The sequence below is a fragment of the Vigna unguiculata genome, chromosome 6 (assembly GCF_037176805.1).
Source record: "Vigna unguiculata cultivar grain cowpea cultivar isolate G323 ecotype 2 chromosome 6, ASM3717680v1, whole genome shotgun sequence".
NCBI classification, from domain to species: domain Eukaryota; kingdom Viridiplantae; phylum Streptophyta; class Magnoliopsida; order Fabales; family Fabaceae; genus Vigna; species Vigna unguiculata.
The window spans coordinates 45,434,478-45,445,506 of record NC_140797.1 but is presented as its reverse complement, the minus strand read 5'-3'; the positions used below and the strand labels follow the sequence as shown (position 1 = coordinate 45,445,506).

General features: G+C 32.1%; 1 protein-coding gene and 1 long non-coding RNA gene across 2 annotated transcripts; both read left to right on the top strand.

Annotated features, from left to right (window-relative positions):
- The first annotated feature begins 1,872 nt into the window (after nucleotides 1-1,872).
- LOC114187139 (serine carboxypeptidase-like 11) lies at nucleotides 1,873-5,591 on the top strand. The gene is made up of 14 exons (XM_085674299.1): nucleotides 1,873-2,113; nucleotides 2,216-2,361; nucleotides 2,489-2,565; nucleotides 2,689-2,811; nucleotides 2,939-3,041; nucleotides 3,182-3,219; nucleotides 3,772-3,870; nucleotides 3,945-4,031; nucleotides 4,125-4,274; nucleotides 4,394-4,465; nucleotides 4,555-4,673; nucleotides 4,761-4,874; nucleotides 4,967-5,012; nucleotides 5,189-5,591. Exons 1-14 carry the CDS (start codon nucleotides 1,947-1,949, stop codon nucleotides 5,270-5,272), a joined length of 1,425 nt encoding a protein of 474 aa, XP_085530425.1. The 5' UTR covers nucleotides 1,873-1,946; the 3' UTR covers nucleotides 5,273-5,591.
- A 2,164-nt stretch (nucleotides 5,592-7,755) lies between these two features.
- LOC114186720 (uncharacterized) lies at nucleotides 7,756-8,632 on the top strand. The gene is made up of 2 exons (XR_014995756.1): nucleotides 7,756-8,056; nucleotides 8,125-8,632. It is a non-coding gene; the product is annotated as an uncharacterized LOC114186720 (long non-coding RNA).
- The last annotated feature ends 2,397 nt before the right edge of the window (nucleotides 8,633-11,029 follow it).

The window sequence follows — 11,029 nt, the reverse complement described above, 5'->3', positions numbered from 1 at the left end:
ATTAGTAATTAAATTGGTCACTAAATCAAGTATCGATTCGATCATTGAATCAGTCACTAATTTAGTCATTGATTCAGACAATAAATCAACTACTACCACCAATGACGAAAAATAGTGACTGATATGGGTTACTGACTAAATCAGTCACCATTTCATGTTTTTCTTGTAGTGAATTATCATATACTATTCCTAAATATCATTATATATATATATATATATATATATATATATATATATATATATATATATAATTTTAACCAATTCAAACAGAATTTAAAGTGAAAAAATTACATTATGATTAATAATGAGTTATAAAATAAAAAATAATTAGATAGAATATATCAAAATATTATTCTACATGATAAAAATAAAAACAATAAATAAAAATATTAAAAAACTAACAAATGTGTGTTTTAGAAATAATTTGAGAGACTATCGAAAAAAATCACACAAAGGAAATCAAATGTATAACTAAGGTATGATAAGACGAAAAATATCTTAGAGAACTAAGAAAACTTTTCAAATATCAACATATATACTTAAAGGTTGAAAAATAACGAAAATTATTTTAATGAAACAAAAGAGTTCTTCAAATTAAACAAAAATTGATAATAATAATAATAATAATAAGTAAAGATTTTTTTTTATATTACCTTAAATTGAGAGTATAAACATTCTCATGTGAAAGGAAAATTTATAATAAATAAAAATATTAAAAAATAATATAAATATTCAAATGTGAGGCATAATATTTTTTTTATTAACATACATCATTTTAACATAATTACATAAAGGTTATGATAAGATAAAAAATATATTAGAGATGAGAATGAGTTTCATGACAAATGAAATAATTAAAAGAAAAAAAAAATATATATATATATAAGAGTTACTTGATTAATTGTGAATATTTTAATAATTTAAACGAGAATGGAGATATGGCGGGAACGGGTATTATGGCGGGTATATGTACATCCCCATACCCATCCCCATACCCAACTGAAAAAGTCGGGGATTCCCCATACCCATACCCATACCCAGTCAATGCGGGGATTCCCCGTCAAAACGGGGACGGGTTCGAGCAATACCCACGGGAACGGGTTTATTTGCCATCTCTAGTTGCATCTGTTCTTAATAACACAATTATTCGTGATAGGTGATCATAATTTTTTCAAATCAGATTAAATTATTATGGAAAACAAAGTTCTCATTATCAGAAAATTAATTAAGTTAACTAATAATTCTAAATTCATCAATAATTTGTAATTTTTCCAAATCAATTTAGGAATTTCATTTGTAATTCTTTCTATCTATTTAAGGGCATTTTCTAAAAAAAAAAATCCTAGAGGAAGTCTTAAAAAATAAGATAAGCTAAAAAAATGTGATAGATATAGTTTTTAATAAAGATTATGTGTGTTTAGTAGAAAAAAGTAGTTATATATTAATTTAATTTTTTATTTATTAAATATATGTGATAGATATTTAATTATATTAATAATTAAGGATAAACCCATATGTAATTAAATTATTATATTAAAATAATATTGTTTTTATTATATTAAACTAAAATATGTAGTATTTAGAATTGTAAATTTTTATTTTACAGAAAAATGTATATCTAGTATATTGTATTCTTCTAGCCTGTTGTATTTCACTAAAATGAGAATAATTGGAATTATGGTGGGTTTCATATATTTCCAACTACAATCAAATAAAATGTTACAGCCAGCCATGGACACGACACATAACCAGAGCCTGTCGCTTGTTTGCGGTTCAAAGTGACCTTTCCAACGCTATGAAAAATAATATATATGACTGTGATTCCGTGTTACAGAGAAATACTGATTATTAATAATTAAAAACAATGGTGTCTTGTCGTCCAGGACTCACAAACTCCGTTTAAAAACCATGGAAAAGCCGTAGACAAAAGGGAAAAACCATTAAAAATGGCTAACTTCAGTGGTAGTTACAGTACTTCTGGTTTCATTTGTTATGGCCTTGTACTTCCCCTTCTTCTGTTGTCACTGTTCTTCCTTCAATTAGCACGGTGTGGCTCCACGGTTAAGTTCCTTCCTGGATTCGATGGACCCCTTCCTTTTGTCTTTGAAACCGGGTACGTTAAACTCAGTCAGACAAAAAAAAAAACATTACAGTACTTCTGATCATGGGAAAGAAAGTCATAGACATGTTATGTTATATTATATTTGTTGAATAGATATGTGGGAGTGGGTGAATCAGAGGATGTGCAGGCATTCTACTACTTCATTGAGTCAGAGAACAATCCAAAAGACGATCCTCTCATGCTTTGGCTCACCGGTGGCCCTGGCTGTTCAGCCCTCTCTGGCCTTGTCTTAGAAATAGGTAATATCTGTCGGAGATCCTTATATATACGACCATTTCATATACACGATTCATAGTCTTACCAATTTTTACTTAACTTTTTCGGAATGTTTCAGGTTTTGAGGTTCACTGTATTTGAATGTTTCAGGTCCTCTTGGTTTTAAGTACGAGGAATATGATGGAACCATCCCTAAGTTGTTCTACAGGCAACACTCTTGGACTAAGGTGTCCATTATGCTTCTTCATTTTTATTGCTTCAAACTCATGTTTGAGCTTTTATTGTATTTATTGTTATTATCTTATGCTTATTTATTGATCTTTAATATTTACCATAACTAATTTTGGTAGGTTAGTAGCATAATATTTGTAGACTTGCCAGTTTTCACTGGATTCACTTATCCCACAACAGAGTCTGCTGCTCAACGAAGTGACTGGATAATTGTTCGCCAGGCCCATCAATTTCTAAGGAAGGTGTTCATCCTTTTCTTTCGTTTCTTTATTTCACAATCATCACAATTTTTTTGATTTTCTTTTTTTTTTTCGCTTTGTTTGTAAAAAAAAAGTATTAGTTGTTACAGTGATTATTAACTGTTTGCAGTGGCTGATTGATCATCCAACTTTTTTGTCAAACGAAGTTTACATCGGTGGCGATTCGTACTCTGGCATTCCTATCCCAGTGATTGTTCAAGAAATTTCACAAGGTAAGAAAAAGCTCTATGCGCTACAAAATGGTGGATCCACAAACCATAGGTAGAAGCTGATTAATTTGTATATCGTAGCGTCATTGGGTTAACATAGATTGGTTGAAAGTTTAGTGATTGCCAAATTCTCTTGTTTTCAGCAAATGAAAAAGGGGTTCAACCATGGATAAATCTCCAGGTTAGCATCTTAAAGTATCTCTTCCACGTTGATACAAAAATAAAATGTTCGTCAGTGTTTTTTCTTCTGGAAAACTAGAAAAAAAAAAGGCTTTATTTTAAGTGGCGTGACTCCGTAAAAAATTGTTTACCAACTTTGATTCTGTTATCATCTTTGTTCAACGTATATATTTTAGAAAAATAATATTCTTACGATCCGTTCAAATATTTGATAATTTTAATATAGTAATACAGATATCCGAGTCAACAAAAAACGACATAAAATACTAATAAATGTACCAAAAACAGCTGTCTGATTGGAATTCTCAATCTCCATACTTTATTCTCTATCAAAAGCGAGGAAAACGTTACGGGTTGCACGCAATATCTTCTTTATTTAAACAAACAATCTTACAGAGTACATATTAAAATATTTTTCAAACAATTAAAGAGGTGTGAGGGTAACCTTGTCAAAATAATTAAAAATAATATTTCTGTATGGCAAAATTTGAAAAAAAAAAGAAGATAAACACACGCAATGTACTTATCCTAAAATGTTTTTTGTTTTATTTAGGGATACCTGTTAGGGAATGCTGCTACTACTGGAAGCGACTTTAATTATCGAATTCCTTATTCTCATGGAATGGGACTTATTTCCGATGAATTATATCAGGTAATTTCATTCTCATCAAAAACTCTGTTGAAGAAAATCAAATGCTAACTAAACTCTCTTGTTACAATGAAAAGTCATTACAAAAAAATTGTAGAGGAGAGTACATAAAAGTAGACGTCAAAAATGTATTATGCTCTAGAGATATCGAGTCATTCAACGAGGTACGCTTATTTGATTTTTACTTGCAAGATTTCCATTTGTAGAATCTCTAATAACAAAAAATCACAATGTCAATAATTGTTTCATTGTTATAGGCTTTATCAGGAATTAACAGTGCCTATATTTTGGACCCATCATGTGAGTGGATTGATAGTGAAACATCTTGGAGGAGATCACTAATTAAGAAATATCCCACCACGAATTTCCTAAATACTCGTCTCAAATTGCCATCCTTAAACTGTCGAGTAATCTTCATGCCTCATTCAATCACAAATGTTTTTTTTTCTTTGCATATTTGTAAAGTGATATATTTGCTATAACATGCATTGGTTGTTTAACACACCTTTTGTGAACTACCATCCAGAGTTATGTATACTTCCTCTGCGGTTTCTGGGCCAATGATGATAGTGTTCGCACTGCATTACATATCCGTCAGGTGTAGTTGATACAAATGACAGTAAATTTCCCACATACAATTGCATATACAAGTTCATATATAACATTAGTCTTGGTTGCATGGTGCAGGGAAGCATAGGAAAATGGCGTCGTTGTACGTTCGATATACCTCACAAGAGAGATATCCCAAGCAGTTTTGAGTATCACGTAAATCTCAGTAGAATGGGCTATCGTTCGCTCATATACAGGTCGATATTCTTTCTCCATATATTGAATAAGGTTTGAACTATAGTTTGAATTTCACATACCACATAACTTTTCTATATTGCTGACAGTGGCGATCATGACCTTTTGATTCCTTTCTTGGCAACTCAAGCATGGGTCAAATCTTTAAACTACTCCATTGTAGATGATTGGAGGCAATGGCATACAAATGGCCAAGTTGCAGGGTATTCCACTAACTGTAGTTGTATAATCAACAGGCTTAATTCATCCAAAATGCTAATTAATTTGTCTTTGATTTTTGTTTTCCTGCAAATAGATACACCAGGACTTACTCCAATGGAATGACATTTGCAACTGTGAAGGCAAGTTTTTTTGTTCTCCTTATTGCTCTTGTGTGGGTCAAATATAGATTCCATTTCATAAGTATATTCTAGATGGGTTATATTCTAGATTCCATTTAAAAAGTGTAATGAGAATAAAGTATGTGCAGCATATTTGGTAGTTTTTGATTCCATTGTATGTACCGATATATTTTCAGGGTGGAGGCCACACAGCTCCAGAGTACAAACCTGAAGAATGCCTTGACATGTTCAGTAGATGGCTATCTAAGAGGCCTTTGTAGGGACAACCAAATAATAAGGTCATTTGCTCTAGCAAGGTCATTTTGTTCACCAATAACGTTTAGGAAAATAATTTTTTGACAAAATTTTGATTGACAAAGTTGACAAACTTACCAAATAAAGTAAGTTTTTTATTTTTTAATGGAAGTTAAGATAATAAAATAATAAAATTTTAAGGTTTTTTTACCAAAAATAGTTATTTGTCAAAAAGTTTGTCAAAAAAACTTTTTCAATGTATCATCTCTCTAAAGTTTAAGTTCATTCTTCCAATATGTACCTTACCATTAATACTATAAATCAATAAGGAAGAAGTGTTTAGGACATTATGACTTGTATTGTTTAGAAAATTACTTTTCAACCAGTGGGATTAAATATTGCTAAAAGAAAAAACCAGTCATATATGGTCTCTGTTAGCTTTAAATATTGAATCTCAACTGAGGTAGACATTCATAGTTGTTAACCACATTTAAGATTCTATTCTGTGAAGATGTGATAAAGACAGACTCATGCAGAACTCAAATCAAAGACGTTAACTGGAAAAACTGTTTGTTACTCCCTTTAAAAATATACATTCCTTTGACATTCTCTTTTAATAATATAATAATATATATTATAATTTTAAATTAAAAAATAATATAAACCTAAATTAAAATATGATTTTTTCCAATATTAAATGAATATAATTTTATCTTTGGAGGCGTCAAATATAACCACCCTGTTAAATGTTTCCACGGGTTTCCGCATGCCTACAAAATTTACACAGCACAATCTTCTAAAAAATTTTCTACAATTCACTCTGCCACGTCAGCACTCGGCTTTCTGGGGAGCTGAATTCTCATCTCTGCTTTTGTATCCCACCTCAGAAAAGTGTAACATTTGTTTTCCTATTTAGAAAATATAACAGAAACTAAAGACGTTATTTTAAAGTTATAATGACATAATTAATTAATAACAAAATAATATCCAACAAATAAATTTATCATTAAACACATTTATTGAGTTATTTATATAACTTATGGAATAATACATACGTATAATTTTCCTTTATAATATACTAAATTAACTTAATAATTTTATTAAAATTAAATTGAATCAAAATGAATTATTTTAGGGTATATTAAACTTAAGAAAAATATATATCAAATAAACTAATTATTGTAAACAAAATATGCAGAAACTAAAAATATGCAGAAGCTAAAAAAAAGCACAGCACAATTATAAATTTCTAATTATAATACTTTTAATAAATTTTAGTAATCAAAAACCAAATATTCTCTATTCAAAATTGTAAAAATGTTAATCAACCCGGTTATAATCGATTTACACACAAAAATAAATAAAAACAAAATTAGTATAACATCAATTAATTCCCACCATCAACAAATTTAGTATTTCAACTAGGTCAAGTCTATAATACTTTCAAGGAAAATAACTCAAGTACTAATAAAACTTCCGATCGATGGTTAGATCTTCAAATTTCAACTTAGATCAATCAACATTTATAGTTGTTAAAATTATTAATTGTTTATATTTCTCTGCAATATATATGATAAATATATTTAAGCATATACTTCTTAATGTACTCTATCTGTGAGATTATTATGTTATACATGACCAAAGTACTTTATAAGGTACAAGATCCAATCGAATAGATATCAATTTTGTAGGACAACATTACTAAAACTATGGCAACAAACTAATCTACTATAACCATCGCTCAAAGCAGGTAAGTCCAAGGTTAATTACCAAATAATTATATCAACTAAACTAAAACCCAATCAAAAAAGGTTAGTGAATCATATTATAAAAGACACATCTTACAACCTACATGATTACATATTCTTTCGCAAACATTTTTTATATGTGACTTTGGAGGATGAGTGTCATTTGAAATCAAGTTCATGAATCCTTATAGTTATTTAAAAGATTTGATCGTTACAACTTTTTAAAAGACTTTACACAATATATTTCGATCCGGTAAGAACACATGATAAAAGAAATCTTACTAATTAAAATTAATATAATTGATAACGAAATGTAAGGTTAATATAAAAATAATCATATTTTGACTCTCAAAATTCGACTTTTATTTTATATTTTTTGATGTAACTTAATGTGAAACATCGATTAATGTACCACTATTTTTTTAAATTAATACTCAAAAATAAACTAGGTCAGGATGTATAAAATGGAACTCAACTTGTAGAAATAAAAATATCACCATTCTTAATATAATTACAACTTATACCTGCATTCTCCCGTAAATAACTACGACATTTGAAATTTAAACCTCATTCAAATCATCCACTCGTAATTAGTTATATTAAATTAAATCAAACCAACCCATTACTATCATATTTTTCAATTACAATAATAATTAAAAAAAAAAATTTGGGTGTCGAAGTCTCACACACCAAACATCACCTTCAAAAAATGAGAATTAAAAATAATATTAAAATTAAAAATGTAAAGATGATTTTGGCGGGTCTGGATCTCGCTATAAATGTGACACTCGTGTTGGAATATCCGTTCTACCAGAACGCAAAATGGAGTCTGTTTTTGATTTGCAATCTCCGAAACCGTCGTGACTGACGGCATGGCTGCTTCCAGTGGCTTCGTCGACGGCGCAGCCACTTCCACTCCTTCGGAATCGGCGTTGATCTTTCTCGGCACCGGTTGTTCCAGCATGGTTCCCAATCTCATGTGCCTCCATCAACCTTCCAACCCTCCGTGTTCGTTTGCTTCCAGTCATTGTCCATCCCTCCCGAACGAAACCCTAATTACAGGTCCTTCACTTTCTCCTCCTCTTCCCTTTTTCCATTTCAAGAAACGGCTTCAAGATCCCGATTTGCAGGTGCAACACGTCTCTCCTGATTGACTACTGCGGCGACGCGAACGATCGCAAGTATATATTGATCGATGTTGGAAAGACCTTCAGGAAAACAGTGCTTAGGTGGTTCGTTTCCCATCGGATTCCCAGAGTCGATTCCGTGAGTTCACTTTTCTCATGACGCCTTCTTAATTTAGAGATGGTTCCCTGCGCGTGAGCTAGTGGATTGTAGAATGCAACGTGTCTTTATGCCTCTTAATAATTGATTGGAAGTTCGATGAGGATAGCATAAATTGCTAATGAAAAAGAGATTCGTTGTTTCTTCTGATGTTGCATTTTGTACCTAGGTAGGCAGGATCTCCTTCATGTCTTGGCGCAATGTGTTAGTTGTTGAAAATGAGTTAAGGGTGTCTAGTTGATAATAGAAAAAAAGATAAGAGATGAGGAGATAGATAGAGAGATATGTGAAAATAGGTGAGATACAGAGCAACGAGCTTCACCATTTTTTTAAAATGATTTCCACCTTATTTAACTTCTTTCAAATCAAACACACCCCAAATGAAGTACTCGTCTCATCATAACTGAAGCAAAGCTGAATGGAGTGGCTTGCTTCCTCTTTCTTCGTCCACGGGGAAAAATTGGCTCCTAATTGCCGTTGTTGTTTTGATATTATGATGCGATTTCTCTCTTATCTCTGATTTACTGGACTATGGGCGATCTTGTGAAAGTTTATCAATTGAATGAGAAAATTTGTTAAGTGGTACCCAGCTTTTTTATATTCCTGAGATTGTAAAAGTCTGTTGGATTCTCTACTAGCAAAAGATTTATATTTTCTGTAGACAAACTCTCTCGAGCTCTTCTAGCTTGTATCCAACTAGACCCTAAACCATTTGAATACATGCTTGGATTTTGGTCTATTCACAATGTCCTTTCTTGAAAGATGTCAAGGATATTTTGAAGAGTGTTCTCTTTTGGTGTTTCTCTAAAAAATCTGACTTAGAAGATGCCCAACCTGGGAATGCAAACATGAAATACTAGTCTGAGTACCGGGATCTCTGTGGTTCCTTTAGCTTCCTCTATTTTGTAATTTCCTTAACGGAGATCTTAAATGTTATCTCGAAATATAATTAATGTTACTTTTACTTCAGATTCACAATATTATTTGGAGACTCAGTTTGTCAGATGAGTGCAGAGAGTCATAAGATGAAGGCTTATTTCCATCCTATTTAAAAATCAGGGTCATATTGACCTAAGTATAACTGTAAAAGTGTAATTATTCTTATTATAATTAGGATAATGATATTTCAACAAAAGTTTTTGACAAGTATTTGACAAAGGTGATGTGACAGCGGTTTTTTTTAAATTTTAATTACGAAATGGTTAGTTCACACGTGCAGCGGAAAGAGAAACCAAAATGAAATTAAATGTCAGTTAGAGAGAGAAAGTGAAGAGAGAAAAGGGGGAAAGTGAGCCCGCCGGAGTTTGTGGTTCAGTGAAAGTGAGATTCCGGCAACCATTTCGCCGGGGGTGGAGGATAGTTATCCGTGAAAGCGAGAAAGATAGAGAGCAAGAGGGATAAAGCGAGAACGAGAATGAGGGAGTGATCGGAGTTAAGCATTGTAGATTAGTGGTGGATAATTGCAGTCATTGACGCCGTTTGGGTGGGTTACCGGAGGCAGGTCGTAGAAGAAGTCATCGACGACAAGGAATTCATCATCCCGAGCGTATATGTGCACACAACTGTATAAACAGCTGACGCCGATGTGGGTAGTAAGGACGCTGTATGTGGGGAGTTGAAGCAAAGTTTTTTGAACAAAACTGTAGGACAAACCAATAAACCTAATTAAAATGTGGTAAATACGTTATTCTTATTTTACTTAAGAAAAATATTCGTATGCATAACCCAATTCCATTTCAAATAATTAAGTGGGAGTAGTAGCCTCACAGGACCCCAAGTATAAACCTGATAGAAAAGCGGGGAGTAACTCGCAACTATGTGGGGAGTACACATGAACTTTTGCAATACTGCTTCAACATTGAATAAACACTAATCTTAAGTTGCCTTTTTCGACCATTGACCATCAAGTAACTCAATCACGAGGTCTAATGGACCAATTAAAATTGAATTAACGGAAGTATGTTGATTTAATATGTGCACACAACTGTATAAACAGCTGACGCCGATGTGGGGAGTAAGGACGCTGTATGTGGGGAGTTGGAGCAAAGTTTTTTGAACAAAATTGTAGGACAAACCAATAAACCTAATTAAAATGTGGTAAATACGTTATTCTTATTTCATGACTTAAGAAAAATATTCGTATGCATAACCCAATTCTAATTCAATTAATTTAGTGGGAGTGTACCCTCACAGAACCCCAACTATAAACGTGATAGAAAAGCGGGGAGTAACTCGCAACTATGTGGAGAGTACACATGAACTTTTGCAATACTGCTTCAACATTGAACTAACACTATTTTTAAGTTGCCTTTTTCGAGCATTGACCATCAAGTAACTCAATCACGAAGTCTAATGGACCAATTGAATTTGAATTAAGTGAAGTATGTGGATTTAATATGTGCACACAATTTTATAAACAGCTGACGCAGATGTGGGTAGTAAGGACGTTGTTTGTGGGGAGTTGCACCGAAGTTTTTTGAACAAAGCTGCAAGACAAACCAATAAACTTATTTAAAATTTGGTAAATACGTTATTCGTATTTCATTCGTTAAGAAACATATTCGTTTGTATAACCCAATTCCAATTCAATTAATTTAGTGGGAGTGTAGCCTCAGAGGACCCCAAGTAAAAACCTGTTACAAAAAAGGGGAGTTACTCGCCCTTATGTGGGGAGTACAGTTGGACTTTTTGTGCTTTTTCAACTACACAAACCAGTAAAAAATATTTGACGCAGATATGGGGACTTATGCA